At 42.0% G+C, this 23,719-nt stretch overlaps 1 protein-coding gene across 1 annotated transcript; it reads right to left on the bottom strand.

The window, feature by feature from the left end:
- Positions 1-22,094: 22,094 nt before the first annotated feature.
- Positions 22,095-23,333, bottom strand: LOC147616739 (zinc finger CCCH domain-containing protein 17-like). Its single transcript, XM_086777191.1, has one exon. The coding sequence runs from the start codon at positions 23,331-23,333 to the stop codon at positions 22,095-22,097; it is 1,239 nt and encodes a 412-aa protein (XP_086633317.1).
- Positions 23,334-23,719: the final 386 nt, after the last annotated feature.

Genomic DNA, 23,719 nt, shown 5'->3' with positions numbered 1-23,719 from the left:
GACTGTTGCCCAGACAGCAAGTCTATCTGGGAAAAAATTGCCCTGTTCAGGTTGGGGCTCCTTTTGCATTTTCTAGCCTTCAATTGTCATGTATAAGCAATCATATAGGCCTTGCTATAAACTAGGTGCTTAAAATTAAAGATATATAGTGCCCTACAAAGTAGTATTAAGATCATAAAAGATACCCTTTTACATGATGAGAGAGTTCTTACACATGGAAGGAGAGAGTTTGATTAATGTGAACCATAGATAAATACATTTTTCCCATGATGAGCTACCGATAAAATGGGAAAATGTGGTGCCTTCACACTGGCCCTGACATCACCTAGTTATTTAGAGTTCAAAGTAAAATGGTAAAATGTTGCACTGTCCTTGATGCTGACATTGGAAGCATATTTTGAGAACTATCTATATCATACATTGCAAGCATGTATCATTTGAAGGCCCAGAAAAAGAAAAAAAGCCCCAACCTAAATAGCCTGTCGGGGCAAAAGTCGCCCTGTCAGGTTGGGGCTTTGTTTGCTTTTTTAGGCCTTCAAATGATACATGCTTGCAATGTATGATATAGATAGTTCTCAAAAGACTTTATATTCTTGCAATGTATGATACAAATAGGGCTCACTTTGACAATTTAATTCTATAAGATTTAAATCACCAAACTGTACATGGATTCATCAATAATATGAATGAGTAGTTATACAATGGTATAGTGAACATCACCATGAAGTGGCCTTTATGATCCTCCATATATCATCCATGCTCAACACATGCCTATATCTCTACTTTGCCTTCATAGACCCCTCTAATCACCCATGCTCACTCGATGCCTAAATCTATGATTTGAGTACATGGACACCATGTAAAATTGTGAACTGACACTTCAGTATCTGTATGTCTCCAACACAAAATATCAATGAGTCCAAGTCTAACATTGACTTGGAGTGAAAGGCTGATGTAGATGAAGATGATCAGCAAGAGAGGGTGCTAGATATGGATAGTTATGCTATGCAGGGTGAGGGAACGTGTGCTACTACAGGACCATATCCGGCTCTTGGCCACTACATCGGACACCTCCCACCCAATGACTGTGATTATTCACAGAGAATTCACACCCAATGCGAGCTTCCCTATTTTTGCATTAAAGGCCTTCTCAAAGCAACTCTGTGTGGCCACTATTGGCCGGTCAATTTTATAATCCTACTTAAAAAGTCGTTAGTCTCATGATTGACCACTTTTTGGAGCGACTTTAGAGGCAAGGTGCTTGCCCAATTAGGAATTGCCAAGTCACTTGGCCATGACTCATCGCGAGAAATTACCACTGCTATTCTAGCCGGTGAGCTCCTCGTAGCTAAGAAAGCGACGAACCTCTCTTGTAAAGAGTATTCCCAAATCCCACATGTAAATTTTTATATCAATACAATGCTAAAAGTTGCTTTTAAGTACATGTGTTTGATTTGTAATGTAAAAAAGAGGAGGGCCAAAAGGGTGTGAGAAAGGGTTGTCTAAGGACCCCGCATAGGGCATTTTCACACCCTTCTAGCCATCATGAAAAAATATTTACCATTTAATTTTCGTTGGTTTTCAAGTGAAATAAACGTGTTTTCCCTTGATGACATGGCTGCAGAATGTGTGTAGTCTTTGTAAGGGACTCATGGAGAGAATCTTCAAAACACCAAAATCAAACAAAATGTTAAGTCGTTCCCCATAAATGATCATAGAACCTCGGGGAGTTCACCTCAAAAAATGTTACTGTACCACGTGAGTTCAACAGGAGGGGTTTTTTAATTAGATACATTGAGAAAAATTAACAGAATTACATTAACAGGAGGGGTTTTTTAATTCAACTTTAGAAAAAATTTCGTTAGTTTATAAGTAAAGAGGGGTTGTTTTATTAGGGGGGAAATTTAATTAGATACATTGAGAAAAATTAACAGAATTACATTAACATGAGGAGTTTTTAATTCAACTTTAGAAAAAAATCCATTAGTTTATAAGTAAAGAGGGGTTGTTTTATTGGGGGAAAAATTTTAGTTAAGGGGTTTTTTAAATACCTCTTAAACACACGTGATACCAATGGTTTTCTAGTAGTGCACCCCCAAGCATAGAAGTAATGCATGTAATGTTCTAAAAGGCAACCCATAGAATAATATTATTAACTTTTGTAGCTTTGCATTTCAACAATAATGGTACTGAACTCATTGAATTCGAATGAAACATTACCATCTGCAGTCTTCTTCTTTCCCCATGCTATAATGCAAAGTGCATCGTTCATGTGGTAGTAATCCCCAATCCTGCATTTTACATCTTCATTACTCACTCCCTTTGCTAGATGATGTAAATTTTTCCAAATCCCACATGTAAATTTTTATATCAATACAATGCTAAAAGTGGTTTTTAAGTACATGTGATTGATTTGTAATCTAGAAAAGAGGAGGGCCAGAAGGGTGCGAATAACGGCTGTTCGAGAGCCCCGCATAGGGCATTTTCACACCCTACTGGACATCATAAGAAATATGTGCCATTTAATTTTTGTTGGGTTGATTATACCACGTCAGATTTTAAGGGATTTGAGTTTGAAGTTTGATAAAAACCTTCAAATTTTAGAGAAAAAAACATACAAAAATTTGAGTACATGTGATTGATTTGTAATTTAGAAAAGAGGAGGGCCAGAAGGGTGTGAATAAGGGCTGCTCGGGGACCCCGCATAGGGCATTTTTGCACCCTTCTTGCCATCATGAAGGAATATGTGCCATTTAATTTTCATTGTCTTGAGTTATCCCACGTCAGATTTTAAGGTATTTAAGTTGTAATTTTGATAAAAACCTTCAAATTTTAGGAAAAAATCTACAAAAATTTGAGATTGAAGGTTTTTTGAATTGTTAGGAAAAATGGTTCTATTGCTGGAAATAGTCCTCTGTTTCTCTCTTCCGCATCCACCCTTAGCACTACCTACCACCACAAGACAATGTGCCACACAAGAAAGGAGGGCCAGAGGGGGTGCAAAAATGGCATGTATACGAGGCCCCTATAAACAGCATTTTCACACCCCTCTGGCTATCATGACTTTCCTACTCTTAACCCCATTTGAGCCACCCCAAGCCCTTCGTGATGAGAGTTTATCCAGAATTGACACATCTTACTAGAAAAACCATGTGGGCCAGAAGGGTGCAAAAATGGCCATTGCACGCGGCCTGGAGGGGCCTTTTTTGTACCCTTCTAGCCCTTTATTGAAATCTGATTACATGCTTAAATCAAATAGACATAGCAAGATAGAGTGCACATTTGACAATTGCAAGATGTACACATCGACATTTGGAAGATATATTACACTTTGAAAATTCATTAATATCAGATACATCATTGAACACTCCTCATTTTTTTCTCCCCTTTTCTCCGTGAGAATACGATGGGCCAATTGCATATCCTTTACCATTATGGTGACCTGCTTTGCATGCATGGCGCACAAGTTGGTGTCCTCAAATAGATTAACAAGATATGCTTCAATGGCTTCCTGCAAGGCCTCAAGGGCAACCGGACTGCATCCGACATAAGGGTAAGGATGGGAAGGCTCTCGTTGGTAAGGACTGGGAAAAAGTAGAGGTCTACCTTTATTTATACAAGAAAATGCCATCATTGCAATAACCCTAAAAAACCCTAATTTAAAGAGGTCACTCACGCATGCAAATAAATCGTATGCATGCTAAATGTATATCAAGTTGCATGGAGCATCATTCGAATAAGTGTTCACTGGAGACTTGAAAAAATTGAGGAAATTTTTTATTGGTCTGGAAGGATGCGAAAATAGCTTATCTGACCAAATTGCACAATGAATTTTCGCACCCTTCTAGTAGACACTTATCACAAAGCATCAAAACACACGAATATGTGGAATACAAAGCATGTCATATTTCAAAAATCAACATCTTTCGACTTCTTCGAGTATTATAAAGCATCATACGTAAATCTTTGGGATACAATTCAAGTCATCAAAAAAACTATATTTGAAGGTATTACAAAGCTTCCTCACTACCAATCAAACCTAGCAAGGGAAGTATATCAATCTAACAAAATTGGTAATGATGCATGACTTTACGGTCCTTGAAACCAAGAGGGACTCCAAAAACCACAACAGAATTCACACCATAGACTATCGGTGCTTGCTCTACAATGTTCCTAGTAAACCACAACGCCCTCGTGTGGTCCGCTTGTGGTATGGAGGGGTCATTACGTGGCCTCCCGCTCTCGTCAGCATGGAAAACTAAGCCCTGCTGATACTATATGCAAAAACAAAATTGTCGATTCGGGTGGCAAGGTTGTGCAACTTCTCGCTCATGGACTGAGAGGGCATCCTCATCAGGTTGGATGGAGACTTCGATAGAGAATAAGTATCATGCAAGTTCAAAAGTAGTGATTGTGCCCATGAGGAGTTGAGTGCTTGTGTGCTCTTAAAGTGCTTATACAAAGTGGACAAAAAGAGAGAGGGTGCTCATTTTTAGTGTCCAATGTAATCATTACACGAAATCCTAGTTTTTAGAGAAATGCCACGCACCCAAAAAATGGGTTTTTAAACATGAAAGATAACATGGTTCCATATTAAGCAAAAAAGAACCATTTACATTCTCAGTTATAACACCTGATTACATTTGATAGATAATATCCCCATAGATCCACTACACATCAACCCTAGGCCTCATTCAAGTCTATGGGGACCCATACTTTACCAACTCTCCTACGTATAACTCTCCATGTCGCATGCAGGTCTTGTCCCTGCCCTTCACCTTGCTGTTTTCTGGCCCATACTTTTCATTTTGGCAATTTGGGCTAATTTGGACATTTGAGCCCTTTCCCTTGAAAGGTTTCTTCCAAAGGTATAATGGAAGAACCAGTCAAACATTTCTTTGAGATAGTTTGATCGATTCCTACTAATCTCTATGTCTTGTGTTCTTGAAATAAACTCCCCTTGCACGGAGTGACTTTTCTCCATTCCTTGGGTACACCACATGTCAAGTGAGCCGTAGGCGTTCATGAAATATGCACCATGAGCGTACAAGATTTGCAGATACCAAACAAAACCACCATTCAGAAAATGTGAATTAGAAGAAGAAATCTATTTTGCAAAACCTTTAAAAGCATTATATTACCATGTAATGCACAATATTTAATTCACCCCATTTGCGGACCATGGCTTCAATGAAGCTTTGCAACTCTGCTTGAAAATTGTTTGCTATTTTCATCTATTGTGCTGCTTTGACTCATCAACCACACTACCTTATTGAAATTTGCCCACACTTGCTCATGCAAAACAACAATGTTTGCATGCAAGCAGTCTGAAGTAGTACAAGCACAAAGGTCTTTCACAGCTCCCATCTCTTTGTAGAGGAACATTTTCACCTTCCTCGACATGTTTCCTGTCTTTGAACCTTGTCCTGTCTGTTCAAAGGCTTCTAGAGAAACCTTCTCGCCTTGCCTCCACTCATTGAAACCTTTTGAGCAACCATATGTGAAACTCCAGAGGTCTTTTGGTTAACTCGTATCTCCATGTTGCCCCCATGGCAACCAATGTCATTTAAAATCTTCTCCACTCTAGCAATCGCCTCATCATGTCGAGTTCATCATGTCGAGTTTTACCAGGCATAGTGAACACATAGTCTATGTGACACTTTAAGAGCCGATCAAAGATACGCATGAAAGCATGCAAAGTACAAAAGTGAACATTCCTAAGAGGGAAAGGAATTATGGGGTTCTAGCTATTATCCCTTAAGTCCCTATTTGGAGGTGCCAACATAGGTGATGAAAGGACACCACTATCCAACTCTCCCTCGCAATTTCCTATTTCCTCGCATTCCTCTTCACCATTGGTCATCCCCTTGCTTTTCTTCTTAGTTTTTTGTTTCAATCCATGCATGCACCAAGGGCATGGGTGAGCTGTATTTGCACCTTGAGTGCAACCCAGCATACACTTTATTAACATCAAATCAGCACGCCAAGATGCCAATCAATGTCAAAGCTCCCTAAACTATCAACATCCAGCTTCTCACCCCCTATTTGTGACTTTATCACATCACTAACCCAAGACAACCTCTCAAAGACCCATGCTAGCACCTCGTGTGTCGCCTTGGGCAAATGCTCCTAAAACCACCATATATCTTTCTCTGATTGAACATTGAACGATGGTTTAGTGTATGAAATACTGTCATTCCCTTGCTCTTGAAAATCGATTGTGCTCTCTCCCTCATCATCGGGCCCTTCTACAACAGTGGTAGCAGATGGAGGCTTAAAGGATGCCACCATAGCGTGGTTCATGAGTGTGACACTCATTCTCTCTAGCCTTCTTCCCTTCACAATCTAGCACTCATCCAACTTCAGCACGAAGGAGATCTTGGAACCTATAAAATACGAAAATCAAACAAAATGTTAAGTCGTTTCCTATAAATGAGCACAGACCTAATGCGTGCAAGGTTATGAAACCTACTTGCATCCAAAAGGCAACCCATAGAACAATATCATTGACTTTTGTAGCTTTTGCATTTCAACAAAAATGTTGTTGAACTCATTGAATTCGAATGAAACATTGCCATCCGCAATCTTCTTCTTTCCCCATGCTACAATGCAAAGTATGTCATTGATGTGGTAGTAATCCCCAATCCTGCATTTTACATCTTCATTGTTCACTCCCTTTGCTACTAGAAGAACCCTCTTTGGTGGCGGGAAAAGGTTGGTAACACGAGGGCATATACGACCAACGGTGTGGTCAATGAAGAAGTTGTGTAATCTTGAGACATCTCCATTTGTAGACATGGAGAATGGGTGCACCGCGGAAAATCCCTTGTTGAAACCACCATGTGTGGAGATTTATTGTCAAAGGCCCCAATATGCCCAAGGGTGAACATAAAAGGGTGTTGTTTTATTGGGGTTTTTCTATGTACATATATACATGGTTTTGTGTCCACCAAAACGGTGAAAACTTGAGTTTTATCTAGCACTACTATGCCATGAAATGATTATAAATATATAGTATATATATGGATATATTGAATGGTATATATATGTGGATATCTAATTAGGTGGTAATAGATAATATAGTATTAATGTGATAGTAATATGATGATGGCATAGCAATGTATGTATGTATATATATATATATGTGTGTATGTATGTATATATATATATATATATATATATATATATATATATATATATATAGAGAGAGAGAGAGAGAGAGAGAGAGAGAGAGTTAAATGGCTGGTAAGAGATAGAGAGAGAGAGAGAGAGGGAGAGTGTGTGTGTGTGTGCGTGCACGTGTGTCGCCTTCATGGCTGGTAAGAGATGGAGATGGCCGCGCACTCTCAGATAAAGAGAGAGGGAGGGTCCCTTGTCGCCTTCTGTTGTGATTGGCCTTGATGGCCAAGGGTAAAGAGAGAAGAGGGCCCTGACTGTGCTGCCCTTATCGAGATGAGAGAGAAGGCCTGCTTGTGGGGGAAGAGAGAGAGACTCTGTTTCGCTGCTGTGTGTACACCCATGAGGGAGAGGGGGGTTTTTGATGTGTCGCCATGCTAAGGCATGAGAGAGAGGCCTTGTGTGTGTGGAGGAGGGGCCATGCTTTGGGTGCTTGTGCAAAGAAAAGAGGGGGGGTCGCCTTTGGAGTGTTGCCAATATTGCTTGCCATGTGCAGAGGGAGGGTCATGCTTGCTCATTGCGCTGTCAAATGGAGTAAGGCCAAGCCATGCCATGTGATGAATGAAGAGGGCCATGAAAGGGGGACCTTGGGGTCCTTGCTCGTGAAGAAACCATATTTATTTATTTATTTATTTTTTGAAATGGAGGGTACCCATTCCTTTCCTTTTGTAACCTTATTCCCCCTTTAAAATTTAATCTCCCCTCTAAGGGGCATCACACATGGATGGTGATCTTGGGGGGAAGCCCTTGGCACGCTACCTCACTTTAAATATAGCTCTCCCTATTAGGCACATGTACACAGATGTTGATCCCCTCCCAAATTCCTCCTGGCACTCATGCCCGAGAAGAACTCAAGTGAGGTTGAACCTGCCTTTGTAATCTTCCTTTGGACTTGCGTATCCGACCGCGGACTAGTGTCCATAGCAATGCTTACTTATAGGTAATATAGAATATGTACAATGGTAAGGCTATATGGTAGGCTAATATATATAATGTGGAATATATATAACTAGGCCATAAGATAGTTGTTTTTTTTTATAGTTGGCCATATACGTGTGTGTGTGTGTGTGTGTGTGTGTGTGTGTGTGTGTGTGTGTGTGTGTATATATATATATATATATATATATATATTACGCATATAGGAAGTATAACTAGTATAAGTATATAGTATAAGTGTATATATATAAAGATACTACTTAGGAGTAATAGTATGGTCTATAGAGTATAATATACATAGTATAAGTGATAATATAGCAGATAATGTATATAGTAAATAATCTACTAGTAAATAACATGGTAAATAATATGTTATAAATATATATAAGGTATGTACTATAGAAAATAAGGTGGTAATAGATAATGGGGAAAGGGAAAATTAAATATAACGATAATTATATATATGTATATAGTAAGGTAGATAATAAAAATATAGTATTAAAAATAAATAATAAGTATATACAAAATATAAATAAGAAGTAATAAGTAAAATATAAAATATAAAGTAATAAGTAGAATAGGTAGTATATATAAATAATAAAATAATAAATAGTATATATGGTATATAAATAGGGAAAAAAAGTGATAAATAATAATAAATGGTATATCATGAAAGGTAAATAAATTATGTAGCAAATAAATAGTAAAAATAAAATAAAAATAGATATAAAAAATAAGAATAAATAGGTGGAAATAAAATGAAGCTTGTAGATACATCGATGAGTAGCCCGGGATGTGGGAGTGTGAATATTGTACAAATGGGGTGTTTATGAGTTGTGTGGGTGTGCCTAAGGCCTAGATGAGCAACCATGCACGTGTGAAAGGTAGTCGGGTGATATATGTACATATGAATGAACTTCTAGGGTGGTGCACTTGCTAGATGAGTTTAGGAATGGAGTTAATGTGTTCCTAATTATGAAAATGAGGTGTAATGGAGGCATGTTGATGGTGTGTGATGTCCCAGGCTTAGGTGCCATGCTCTTAATGAAAAACAAGCCTCTGTGGGGTTAGAGTGGAGGTGAATGACCTTGTGAATGTGAATCTATGCAGTTGTGGTGTCTTGTGAAGTGATTGGGCCCACTGTGAGTTCGTGCTTGATTAAAAGTGCAGTATCCAGGTGCTAGAGTAGTGTTTCATGGGTTACAAAATGTGCAAATGGGTTATTTACGAGGAAGGTTAGTGATGGGGAGGCATTTTAAAATTTCTTCACTCAATGTATTCAAGTGGTACTTGGATTTCTTCCATCCTCTTCCAAAGATTCTCTTGAGGAACCATACCAAAAGCTTTCTTGAAGTCCACAAGCAACAATACAAGCCCTTTCCCTTCCATCGAGACTCTTCCATGAGGACAAAAAGAGTAACAAGATGATCAATTTTGCTATGAGCTCGGCAAAATCCAGCTTGCCCTCGAGAGCGTTTGTCATGCTCTCCCGCCAATGCATTCAATTTGATCTCCATGACGCTACCAAAGAGCTTTGCCATAATAGTTTGATGTTTACATCTCCTCCTTTGTGTAGAGGCTTGATCCAATTAGGACCAATTATGCGGAATATGCTGGATTTCAAGATTGAACATTTCACAAATCCAAACATGAGTTTCCTCTCATGTCCACTTGCGCATCTCTGTGGTTTGATGCCTTGAAGATCCCCTGCCTTATGGGTAGCCAATCTTTTGAGCGCGTACGAACCCGGGTGTAGAACAAACAAAAGTAGGAGTTTTTGCCTTTTGGGGTGGTTAACGGTCCACGAAGGGTTAGAAGAATTCTCCAGGAGTCCTATTATCAGCAATTTCATGCATGTGGGGTTTGTGGTGGTCACAGGCATTGCATTAGGAAAACCAGTGAATGAGTGGGGAAGATTATAATCTCAGAAGACCTACTCATGGGTGGGTATGATATGAGATTAAGGGGTAGATTAGGAGAAAGGTTTGCAGGGTGACAAAAAGCCAACTGAAAGTTCAAGAGAAAAAGACGAACCTATTGTTTGGGAAACTTAGAAGGAAATAAGAACAGGAGTTTTAAAGGAATTCAACAGGTTACAAGGGGAACAGGTGGAAGAACGTGTCATACCAGTAACACCCTCTGAAGATGTCAAAATCTTACCAATTTATCATAGAGATGGGTTGGCAAAAAAACAGCTCCAACTTGAGACTGCCTTCTCTTTAGGGCAATCGAGTCAACTTCGTTTTGCCCACAACATTTCTAATATTTTGCTTAACCACAACCAGGGATGGTGATTTTTTTATTTTTCCCACCGGTAGAGATTCTTCTTCAGCTTGGGAGAGCTTGGGGTCCAGGTTAATCTGGGAGGCATCTTGGAAGTCCATTTCCTCAACCTCGTTTTCCAGATCACTATCCTAAATCTGAGTGTTGGGGACTTCTTATTCACTTGAAGAATCCTTGATAATCTGTGTGGGGCCTTAAATATCTGCTCGTAGTAGAGGGAGAACTTGTTAAAGTTCTTCCTTCTTGGTTGGTTTCTAAGGGGCTGAGGGTGGCCCTGCCTTGAAAGCAAGGAGTTTTGAAAGAAGAAGAAGAAAAAAAAGAAGCCTTAAAAATGGAAGGCATAATTGATGTTGTTCCCTTAAATGCATCAATCTGAACAATGATGAGCAAAACAAAGTCAACAAAAATCTCTCTCTTAACATATAACAATCGCATCCTTGGCTTAAGCTTCAGTGTTAATGTAATGATTAAGCTTGGTTAATCCCACGATTTAGATTTGCAACCCCTCTGAATTTGAGATAAGAGCTTTTGTAGCCTGATTCTGAGCAACAAGACCTGAACTACCATTCATCTAGGCTAACGTGTTTGGCACGAGAGAGAGAGAGAGATCATAGGGGGAGAGGTACAATACAATTCTAATAATAGAACAAGAGATGACTATGAAAACAGCATCAGAGATGCAGCTTGGAGACCAGCAAGCGGCCAATCGGAAAACTGTACATGTTGGTTGTGGCAGCCGCACTATTGTCGTTTGCTGGCGCGGCGCTGTTGTCGTTTCTCGGTGCCGGTGCCGGGGCCCTTGTCTGAGGCAAATCATCTAAAGCGCTCAAGATCACATAGAAGTATCCATCGCTGTTGAGGCTCCCCCTGGTGAGGTTCCAATAAGAAACATTAAACACTCCCCCGCCTGTTGAGAGGAGTCCCACTATACTTGAATTCCTTAGCACAACAGAGAGATCCTGTGTCAAGTTGGCGCTCAATTTCTGGATCATGCCTAAGGTTCTGAAGGAGAGGTCTGCAGAGGGGATAGGATTGGAGGGTTCAAAGAGGGCATCTGCAAAGGAGGAGGTGTTACTGCCATCCAATGTTAAGATATCAGCCTCAGATACAAATGCATTCTGGGTTGTGAGATCTGGCACGATAAATGCAGAGACATTTGAGCCACACATTACGACCACCATACTAACCAGTACACCCACCATTGTGTTGATTACATACCCCATAGCTTGTTCTCTGATATTTGTCACTTAGATCAAATAAATTTGTTGGGGCTCCTCTGAGGTAGGTTATAAGCCATCGTTTTGTAGTATTATAGCCATTTTATTTTACTATATATAAAGGGACTTGATGGGTTCACTTTGGGAATCGCCACTTGGAGAGTTTAACACTACTTTTCTAGGTATTCTAACACATTGTTTTGAATGCTGAATGTGTTTTGAATGCTTTCACACAAAAGGAAAATAGAGGGAAGACTTTTTCTTTTTTTTAGGCCTCTTCTCTTTCAACTCTACTTTTTTATGTGTTCTCACATATTGTTTTTTTAATGCTTCCACACAAAAGGAAAACTAGAGGGAATTTTTTTTTTCAAAAACTAGCTGCTTATATTAAGAGGTTAGAAAGAGACAGGTTACAACATGTTGAGAACTCTAATGAGACCACTGTCCATGCACATAACATACAGTTCCGCAGGCCCTGAGCCTGCCTTTGACTTTATTGAGAAGTTTCTCAAGGTGTGATACCAGCTTTTCCCTCTTTTCGTGAGTGTGACTTTCAAGAGGCATAGAGTGCTTTGATGAGCAACACATCCTTGGAGATGACGGCCTCTCTCATCTTCCACAGTTCCTGAATTTGCTGTGTTATCTGATCCACTTGCTTTCCTTTAGCTTTTTCCTGCAGCCGATGAAGCTTGGTGTCCAGGTCTTTCAACCGTCTTTGTATGCATCTTTCATCTACATGAATCAAGTTCTCTTTCGGCCTGAAACAGTTAGTATGCATACTATTAAAAATGGAATCAAGTCTATTTAACCATAAGTCCCATAACATTTCGGTTCTCAGGACAGCCCATAGTTCCAAGGTGCACCCGATGCCTTCTCCAAGTAACAAGTTTTTCCAGCCAAGGGTGTAACCATTCCATAGCTGAATTCACTTGGCCAATGACTCGAAACATTTCTTTGCAATAGGGCAGTGCATGAAAATGTGCAGGCCATCCTCCACCTCCTTGCATCTATGGCACTTCCCATCCCTTATGTTAAGTCTAAAGGCTTTAAGCTGGGTCGAAATAGCTTTGAACATGACCAACCATGCTAGGCACGCTTTTTTTTGGTTCCACATACTTATTCCATAGCTTATCAAACCGAAAATACCATTGCGATCTGTCCAGAAGGATTCCCCATCTCTTGTTTAGAGTGCAATGGATAGGATCAGTCCTCTGTTTGGGGGGAATAGGAAGAAGTCCTTTTTGATTCTTCCATTGGAAAGCTTTGTGTGCTGGCATATCTTTAATCGAAAGCAGCGAGGTGTCCGATTGGTGCCATAATATGATTCTTATCCCAATAAGGTCTAATTCTGCATATGAGACATTATCAGATCAGTTCTGGACATCCAAGAATTGATGTCTCTGTCCCTAATATCCCACCAACAGCAAATTCCTTTCCTGTGCATTCTCAAAGCCGCTTCTGCTTGGGCATTATCAATTGGGGGGAGGGGAATGCTTGGCCACTAGATAGAGTCTCTCCCATGTACACCCCATGTGTAACTAGGCTTCTTAGACAGGATAAGGTCAGTCTTGATAGCATTCCAAGCGGACCAAAGCAAATGGACCAATTGGGGGGAGGGGAATGCTTGGCCACTAGATAGAGTCTCTCCCATGTGTAACTAGGCTTCTTAGATATGATAAGGTCAGTCTTGATAGCATTCCGAGCGGACCAAAGCAAATGGACCAATTGGCTGCCAACCGGTTTCACCAAGTATTTGCTAGCCATAATTGGGAGCGGGAGGAGCCTCTTCCACTTGGGGAATTGTTTGAGCTGGAATTGTTCCAGATTTCTAGTGATCAACCAGGCCCAGTCTTCAGAGGGGTAGAGAAAGCTTCTCAGCACCCACTTGGCAGCCATTCTATTAGCCAGATTGGACACGTCTTTGATTCCAAGGCCCCCTTTACCTATTTCCAAGCAGCACCATTCCCACCTGACTTTAGGGATTTTCCTAATCCAGGGGTCCCCTCCCCATAGATAGTTCCTGCATAACCTTATGAATTGCAATAGATCAGAGTCTGGCGGTCTCCAGCAGCTAAGAAAGTAGATGATAGAAGGGATAATGAAGTGGTTGATTACCATCTTTCTAGCCCCTAGGTTTAGATGCATTTTTTGCCATTTGGCAAGTTTCTCTTCCACCTTATTTAGCACCCACATCCATCTTTGCTTAAGGGTGACCTTGAATCCCATGGGAATGCCCAATAATCTAAAGATTACTCCCTCTTCCAGGACTTTACAGCCAGCTTGAATCAGCCAGTCAGGAGGCTTGTCAATAAGGGTCATGATACCTATTTTTTTATGGTTAATGACTGAGCCAGAAGCCCTGCAGTAAATGTCCAAGCACTCCCAAAAGCACTCCGAAGGACTGTATAGTTGCCCTATAGCTTTACTCCCGCGAAGAAAGCTCCTCAATCAGAGACCGTTTGCCGGTGCCTCTCGTAAAACGCATTTCGGGCGCGTCTGGCCCTCCGTTTTTCAGAAAGCAGGCGATTTCGAGCACTGCGGGTAAGTCATCGATTCTCTGCAGAACTCTGTTTTAAGAACTACAGGAAGACAGATTGACTGTGCAGACACTGTGGGTGCTGCAAAGAGGTCTACAGTTGCCATTGGGTGTATGTATGTGCATTGAAGTCACTGTTGGTGACATTTGAGAGTACTACAGTACCGCTGTGCAGAAAATACAGCAGTTTGTGCAGAAAAACCAGAGTGCAGTTTCTGGTAAAATTGTGTGTTTGGCAAGATGTCAAATGATAGGATAACTCAGATTGTGGCTGAGAAGCTTGACAAGAATAACTTCCATGCTTGGAGGTTCAGGTTGACGAATTTCCTGATGGGAAAAGGCTATTGGGACTACATAGAAGGTAAGCATGAAGAGGCACCGGAGATACCGGATATAAATCCGACTGCTGCAGATGTGAAAGAGTTTAAAGACTGGAACCAAGGAGCCAGGAAGGTTATGTATTGGCTATCCATTAGTATACACGACACCATGATTGGGCACATTCAGGATGCCAAGTCCCCCAAGGAGGCATGGGACACCTTGGTAAAGCTTTATGAAACAAATACCAAGGCACGCAAGATACAGTGGAGAAAAAGAGCATGTCTGTGAATGACTATGCGCTGAAGATAAAGGGTAAGCAAGAGATCCTTGAATGTCTTGTAGAATTCAGCGGGCATGCCATCTATCCCTGGGCTTTTCCTCACCTTTAGGCAGTCAATGGCCTTGCCAATCACTTCTTTGGAGATATTGTTTTCTAGCTCTTTAGCAAGTGTGTCAGGTATGGTTGGCTTCCTGGCCTGCCCAATGAGAGCAATGCAATTGGGTTGGTCATTGGTCACCCCTCCCCCTTTACTAAATATGTTGTTAAAGTACTGGAAGACTCTTGATCTATTCCCTTCCTCAGAGGGGATATCCAGATAGTTGGATCATGCAATGTAGGGATTGCATCCTTACATTGTTTGACTTTTAGCATTTTAAACATCTCAGGAGTGGGAAGGTCAGCTTTCCCAGCCCACCAATCTCTAAAGAAAAGAAGGGCCTGCTTCTGCTGGGTTACCTCCTCTTCTCTCCTAATTTCAGCCCTAGTACCAAGAACAGCTTCTTGAATAGCCGCATATTCCTTATTGGTTGCCCTTTCCAGTTCTTTTAGTTTTAGATATAGCAGATCTCTTCTGTTTTTCCTGATTCTGGTTACCTCTTTCCTAATGCAAATCAAAAGAGCTTGGGTAGATTTGATGGCCAGACTCCAAGCCCTCGTCGCTCGGGGTAATGCCACAGCTGAAGAATTCAGTCCAGATTCTTTTGACTTCCTCCTGAATAATAGGCATTTTGAACAGGGCAGGATCCGTGTGGAACCATTGATTAGAGATTTGATGTAGGAGTTACCGAGGGTTTTGCTAATGTATCCTCTATCCAATCTTGCTTTCCTGGTCAATTCCCCATGGGCATAGTTCTGCCACGTGAAGTCTCCCATATTCCCTATGTCACATAGCTCAAAGTCATCAGCAGTGCGCTGCCAGGATAGGAGCTCTGCCCCTTTAATGACTTGTCCCAGCCCTCTTAATCTGTCATTTTTGGTTTCCACCATATTGATGTCTCCCATTAGAATGATAGGATCAGGGACGCTTCTCAGGGTACCCCAGGTTCTGATTCTGACTGCCTGAGGACCTCCAGCATAAATCGCAATGAAGGAGAAGGTTGTCATTTCAAATGCAGCCCATTGATTAACGTATCAATCCTCACGTCTTTCAGTTCATTCTGATGGTCCACATGCATACCCACAGCCACTCCTCCAGACCCCTGACAGTGGGCTGTGTAGATCCAGATGTGCTCTTTAGAGATGTTGAGCAACCTTTTTTCAAGCTCATCCTCGCTAACTTTGACTGCAATTAGAGCTATAAAGTCAAATCTTCCTTGTTTCCTTAGCCATTGTTTCACTAGTTGGACTTTTGAAAGGTCAATCAACCCCTTGACATTCAAAGTGGTGCATCTCATTTGCCCTTTTTCTGGGAGTTGACCTTTTTAGGTCCCACTTTGGATGCAGCTTGAGGTGTGGTGGATCCAACCTGAGCATGCATTCTTTTCAAATCCTTGACTATCTCCATTTCTTTGGGCAAGCCATTTTCTGTATCAGACAGAGACTGCTCAACCCTGTCGTCTTGCTCATCTCCCAATGGGCCAGCCGTCTCATTGTGAGGGGCAGGAGCACTTGGTCAGGTCCATTTGATTAGTTTCAGCCAGAATTCTAGATCTATCCAACGGCGTGGATTGACCGATCTCTTGGGAGTCAACCGAATCATCAAGGTCAGAGATGTTGTCTAATAAGGCGAAGGAGTTGGCAAATGCCCTCTGGTTTCCCACCCTATTCTGTCTAAAGGTCTTCTTCCTATTGGGTACTGTAAACTTTTCTCCTTTTTCTTTTGAGGTAGAGGGAACAAGGGGAGAAGGCACAGTCATATTCTTATTCACTCTAGTAGGCTGAGCTTGGTTGATGTGGCTAGGGGAAGCTTAGGGGCACTAGTGGTATTCAAATTGGGATATTTTGAAGGACACTCTCTGATAACATGCCCTTGCTTTCCACAATGGAAGCATGCGTTGGGTAGGTGTTTGTATAGAATGCTTTGCTCGATGTTATACTCACCGCAATTGATTTCAATCTCATCAATAAGGGGCCTATCTAGATCCACTTCCACAAGGACCTGAGGATGCCAAGCCGGGTTGTAGTCATTCTTGGGTCTCATGCCTAGCACTTTCCCTATAGGGGAGACATTTTTTTTAAGCCAAGGGTACAAGTAAAAGGGCAGGTTAGGAAGCTTTGGGCAGCTCCGGGCAAGCTGAGGGTTTTGGACCTTGAGGGTTAAAGTTCTTAGACCAACTAAAGAAACAGAATGGGATGTTCCTGTACATCCATTGCCCTAAACCTAGGACCTTAAGGGCCATATTTGGGTCCTTGAATAGAAAGAGGTAGTACCCATTTGGGAGGGCTTGGGATGATCTCTACCTCGATACCTATGGAAATCCAATTGTCTTTGACCCACCCCCTAAGGAAATCTACTGGTGGTCTTGGCCCAAACATTAACCCAACTAAACAACGGGCTGTGTAATCAGTTTCCAACGAATGAACCAGCTCAGGTGGAAGACAAACCACAAGATTAATGGAAGAGGGTTTACCTGATGTGTCCATTACCTTAGCTGGAGCTTGCTTGTTGATTTGAGTCTCTTCTTCGACTTGTTTCTGCAGCAGCAACATCAGATTTAGCTCTTCCACTCGGGCTCTGGACTCTTCCAGCTATTTTTTGGTGTCCATGAAGTCTTCTAACACCTGCTCATACTTCAGCATAGTTTCTCTGTTGCCATCCATGGCCAGGGGCCATTGTAGGAACTGCTGAAAGGCAGCTTGTGTGTTCTTAGTAGGCTGAGATGACTTATTCCCAGAGCAGGTTCCCTGTTCTCTGAGTAGAGTAGGGGTTCCCCTCCACTCGGTGCCCATGCACCTGAGGGGGGGGTGCTGTGGAAAGTAAAGTACACAGAGGGCTTCAAGCCTCTTGACAGGGCAGCAGTCGTAGAGGAGAGAGAGAGAGAGAGGCACTCAGGCGCAGCACTCCATCGCCAGCAGCATCTTCTCTTCAACGGTTTATTTTAATTTTTTTTAAAGGAAAAACTTTTTCTACCGTTTGCTTGTAGGTGCATTAAATGCTTTAAAAAGAAGGGATCACTTTAATTTGAGTCGTTGCCTTGTAACTCTTGCCAATCTATTTGGTTTGAAGGGTCGTTGCCTTGTATGTCTTGCCTATGTTGTACTATACCTTTGTAGTATTATAGCCTTTTTTTTTTAGTATATATAAAGGGACTTGATGGGTTCACTTTTGATGCCGCTACGACCACCACCAATCAAATTTAATGGCGGATGAAATCATTGACGAGGGTGTGATGAAGGTCGCTCTGTCGTGCGCTCGCCGTCCCAGCATGAACACCATATGGTGCAACTCTACTACAGTTGACGTAGTCTCACAAACAAGCTATGTCGTATATGAAGTGTGGACTTTCTAGCCCATCAAGTCTTTGAGACTGTGTGGCCTATAATAGTGTGTGACAGCATCCTGCGTTTCTCTTATCGAAACTATAGGCTGGCTTGTGGGGTTGCAAAAACGATGAAGAGAGAGTGAAAGAGAGAGAGAGAGAGAGAGGAGAGAGGGAGAACGATAAATGAGTTGGTTTTTTAATTTTTTTTGTTTTATTTAACCTTAGTAATAAAGTAATTAATATTTTTTTTTAGAAATCGCAAGGTTGCAAAAATGGCGAAAAGAGAGAGGGAAGGGGGGAGGGTGGGAGAGAGAGAAAGAGAAAGAGGAGAGAGAGAGAGAGAGAGAGAGAATGACAAGGCAAATTTTTTTAATTTATTATTTTTTATGCTTTTGTTTAACCTTAGTAACTAATGTTTTTTTTTTCTTTTGGAAACTCCAGGTTGGCCACTGGGTTGCAAAAATGGCGAAGAGAGAGAGAGAGAGAGAGGGAGAGGAGGGGTGGAGAGGGAGAATGGCAGAGCGATAATAATTTTTTAATTTATTATTATTTTTAATGTTTTATTTAACCTTAGTAAAGTAACTAATGTCTTTTTTTTGGAAACTGCAGGGTTGCAAAAACAACGAAGAGAGTCGGAGAGAGAGGGTGGGAGAGAGAGAAAGAGGAGGGGGGAGAGAGCGATAGAATGGCAAGGCGGTAATTTTTTCTCTTTACTTTTTTTAATGCTTTTGCTTAACCTTAGTAATTTTTTAATTTTTTTTATCTTTTGGAAATTGCAGACTGGCCTCGGTGGCAAAAACGGCGAAAAGAGAGAGAAAGAGGAGGGCGGAAAGAGATGCTTCTTTAATTTGTCGAGGCAAGAGAGAGATAGAAGAGGGCGGGAGAGAGAAAGAGAAAGAGAAAGAGAAAGAGGGGGAAAGAGAAAATGGCAAGGCGGTATTTTTTTAAAATTTATTGTTTAACCTTAGTAACTAATGTTTTTTTCTTTGGAAACTAAAAGGCTATGCAAGCTAATCGCGAAAAGAGAGATGGGAGGGTGTGTGTGAGAGAGAGAGAGAGAGGATGTTTCTTTAATTTGATTTTTTAAAAATTGTGTCTCTTTTTGCAAGCATAGAAAGAGAGAGAAAGAATCCTACTCATCAAAGACGGGTGAGGTTACTCATCATTGGGATTAAAAGATGTTTGTTCGGGTTACCTTCTAGGACTTTTGTCCACTCACTTCTGACTTCTATGGTGTCCATCCAAATCCAATATTTTAATACCTTGACTTAACATAACAATTAAAGGATAGTGTTTTACTAGTCAATAGTATAAGGACAAAACAATTTTAAAGGTACGAACAATAGTATTTAATTGAGACAAATATTAAACATATGAAACAATAATTTTCGATTAAGTTAAGCGAAACTGTGTGGGAACTAGACATAATACATGAATGAAGGACGTGAACTTGAACATTTGATGGCATGGAAGAAAAACACAAGATCAAGAAGGTATCATTGTTGATGCAAGAAGCTTAAGTGTGTGCTGTAGCCAAGAGCCATTAGTATTAGCACTTTCCATTGCTAGTCAATGAGAAGACCTCAAGCTTTGTGAAGGTTGTAAGAGGTCAAAGATGCTACACCTTGAGCCAATAATGATGGATGCTTGCAAGCTTTGTGAAGGTTGTAAGAAGTCAAAGATGCTACACCTTGAGCCAACAATGGTGGATGCTTGCAGAGAAAAACGTATCCATTGAATGGAAACACGTCATATGTTGTTGTATGCTTCCAAGGCACTTAGTGAAGGATTAGGGTGCCGGACACTCTTACTCTTAAAAAATGGTCAGATGTATGGGAGATACTACAATGGCCTCTGCAATCCCCCTTGGGCAAGGACCCTCCCATATATTCACTTATGCGTTATTACATGTCGCCTGCCTTGCAAGGTGGACATGAGGACAAGAGGGTACGATGAAGACTTGCACTGAAAACCAGACTTTTGTTAAGGTATTTAGAAATCTTAAAAGGTGCCATGTAAGGGCTCTCTCTCTCTCTTCTTTCTCTCTCTTGTTTTGAGTCCAAAATAGTTTAAAATAATTGCACTTCCTCTTATCTGCAAGGATCTCAAAAGTCATATTCCCATCACCTTTTTGGAGGGGTTCAAAAGGTTTGAGTGTCACAAGTCTTGAAACCTTCCAAAGTAATATAATATGTGTTAAAAAATGTGCACACACTAAACCATATCTCCTATCGAATCATTCTATTAAATCCTTTTTCTTTTCTAATCATAAAAAATTTTGTGTTTTGAACTAGGCTATTTATTTTTCTTTCCTCTTTGAGTGTTTGAGTGGAGTGATGGAGGCATCAACTATGTGGTGGCAACCCTTTCGAAAGTTCATATTTCCAAGACCCAATTATGCATCCAAGTGCATAGGGTGGCAAAGGTTAAGATGGACCCAAGCAGCGGAGGAGGAGAAAACCTCTCTGCACCTTCCACAACATGTAGACAAGTATGTGTTGGTGCTTATGTGTGTGTATTTTGGGGCACTAACATAAGTAGGAGATTGGTGTGTTCATTCATTATGTATGCATGTGTGCATAAGTGCATGTATTTTGGAGAGCTTTACCTTATTGTTGGGAAGAGTTGAAAATGTTCTTTCAAATTTGTTTAAAAATATCGGTATACCACTTCATGGAGGTTTTGAACTACTGTTGCTCTAACACATGAGCATGGAATTTTTGCAATAATCCAATTCTTCTGTAAGAAAAGCCGCATGGTATTTCCTGGGGACTTTGTACAGTGTTGCTCTTTGAAGGCATCCACATTACATTTTGGGAGATTGTAGACATGGGCATGACAATTCATGCATTGGGATTTTCGAGAGCCTAACTGCTCTAAACCCATTGGCATTTGGGGACTTCCTGGAGTGCCCAACTGTTCCTAAGTCATCCATGGCATTTTAGCTGCCCAAGTGCCCGATCGCCTCTTGAAGCCAGGCATACATTCATGAACAATCTCTTGTCCGAGATTCTGCAATGACTTAATCCATTTTGCAAGCATTAATGTCAGTATGTATAACACTGCCCCATCGAGACACAAAGGAGCATGATACCATATCGACAAGGGTGCCACATACCAGATGGGCCACTAAACACCAGCTTTGTGCCTTACACTTGCATCAATTCATCTATCTTTCCCCTTGGCTGTGCTTGATAGATGCTATTCCCAGCCACCGTGATGACAGAGTGCTGCTCTTCACGGCTTCTCCAATGGCTTTGCAAATGCCATACCACAGATCAAAACTCTTCATACATCTAAGACATTGAATGCAAAGTCTTTCCAGTGAACGTAGACTCGTAGTGCTTCCGAAGGCATCCTGTTCAATCTGCAGAGATGTCTTATTCCATGATGCTCTTATCACAGTAAAACAAATAAACACGTGTGGCACTTGCTGTGCGTTCTCAAAGGGTGCTACCAACAGAGAAAGACATGAGCATCACAACAGGAATGTCAAGGTTCATTAAACCTGTTGAATCCAGACCTTGATACACACACAGCCCCCACATTCTTACACTTTAAATTCTGATAACTGCTTCAGCTTCCTCAGGCATTGCATTAGCAACTCCTTGATTGATCAACAATGGAGAAAATTACAGAGTTTTTAATGCTAGAGAAACTCAATTATGAAACGCAGAAATAAAAGACAAAGGTGGTGATGTGTTTTTATTTCATTCAGCTCCCATGCACAGCAAGCATTGGGGAGAATCAATTACAAATCTTGTTTCCTTTGGGTTTTGCACCGAAAATTTTGGGGAGTATCAATTTGCCATGCATTGGAGAAGGTGGGAGAGCATTTACAATCTTTTCCTTTTCACAGAACGCATTGGCGAGTAATCACTCTTTGTCTCCCATGCATTGGAGACCCCACAGACAGAGGATGCTCAATGATGCTGCTGCTGCTTGGGTACCCCCATCTGCCACACCTTGAGCCTTCCAGCACGGTCTCCTGAGAAAGCCAGCCCACTGGGCCCGGTCTCGAGGGACTGGATGGGCTCGGGTGAGAAGAGGACGGCCCTCTCTGTGAAGGAGGGCAGCTCGTACACTCGAACAACATTGTTCTCACCTGCGTAGGAACACATCAAGATAGGTATGCCGTCCTCGCTCACAAATCCGGATAATGCAATTAGCTCAGGGGCTTCTGTATCTGCATGGCCAGTCGCAGTCTTGGGAGGGGTGTGGGTGTAGTGAAGATCCAACTGGGCACCTTCTTGCTGCCAAATGTTGAGCGTGCCATCGACAAAGGCCGAGAGGAGAAACTGGTTCCAAGAGAGTAGGCCAGTGACAGGGCCTGTGTGGGCGTCAAGGAGAGTGTTTAGGCAATGGCCGGTAGTGAGGTCCCAGAGCCGGATGCTCCCGTCAGCTGAGCCCGAGAACAAGAGTTTTCTGTCGGACAACATGTAGGGCTGGAGGGTGTGCACGGGCCCAGAGTGGGCGCCCGAGGATAGCGAAGCAGCTGGAACCAAGGAGTGTGCTTGGGAGTCGAACCTCCATACTAGGATGACACCGCAGTCAGTCCCGGCAAACAGCATGTCATCGGCAGCAGCCAAAGCGCGGACCTGGCCGGCGGGAGCGGCGCAAAGCTTCTGTTGCTCTTGGGTCTTCAGATTCCAGACCTGGACCTCGTTGGGAATCCCGACAAACAGACATTCGGGATTGCTGAAGAGGCACCCAACCTCTCCCTCTAAAGGGATGGCCTGGATGCATCGGCCGGACTCGCAATCCCACACCTTTACCTTCCGGTCTCGGCCCCCGGTGAAGAGGGTGTTGGAGCCTTGAGGGAGGACTATGCCCGTCAAAGAACACCCTTTGCTGTGGCCTTCCAACTCGGTGAAGAGGGCAGCTGCGCCTTCCGTGTGTGCATGCAAGAACTTGCAGCAACTCTGGTCGCCCTTGGGGCAGGGGCTGCCACGCAAATAGAACGAGCAGGGCTTGGATATCGGCCCCCTGTGCCAGGTGAGATTGGAAGAAGGCTTCCGCTCTGAGTTAGCCGGTAGGGCATGGGAAAACCTGCAGGGGTTGCGGGTACACCTGCCCTGCAGCCAGAATCTGCAGACGATGGTTTCCTGCTCATGTGCCGAGTCATGGTGATGGTGGTGGCCTCCGTGCACTGCAGCGGCCATGGCGACGACGTATGAGGCGAAGGAGCTCGTGGGTTGATCAAAGAAGCTGTGGGCAGGGCAAAAAAAGAAGCTTGTGGGTTGATCAAAGACGCCTGTTCTGTGCTAAATTACCCTATTTATACCTAGCGAGAGCGCGTGCCGAGAGCGCGTCCTCGAAGGTTCTTATATATATATATATACCATTGGGTGCTCGTCTCTCTTTTTTTCTTTTCTTTTATACTATTAGTTTCTAGGGTGCTCGTCTCTCTTTTTTTTTTCTTTTATACCAATAGTAAATATTTATATTAACCAGAAAAAGCCAGGTACACCAGTAAATCACTTACATCTGAAAGTCACTCCTTTTCTCTTTTCACTTCATTTACAAGATTACAAAGTAAAGCCCGTCT

This window comes from Cibotium barometz, chromosome 38 (genome assembly GCF_041138505.1).
Source record: "Cibotium barometz isolate CiBa-2024 chromosome 38, ASM4113850v1, whole genome shotgun sequence".
Lineage (NCBI taxonomy): Eukaryota > Viridiplantae > Streptophyta > Polypodiopsida > Cyatheales > Cibotiaceae > Cibotium > Cibotium barometz.
Note: the sequence above shows the minus strand (reverse complement) of the source record. Positions and strands in the feature narration are given on the sequence as shown.

Excerpts from the sequence above, each read along its gene's own strand:
- LOC147616739 (XM_086777191.1), bottom strand. The coding sequence starts at position 23,333 with ATGGCCGCTGCAGTGCACGGAGGCCACCACCATCACCATGACTCGGCA.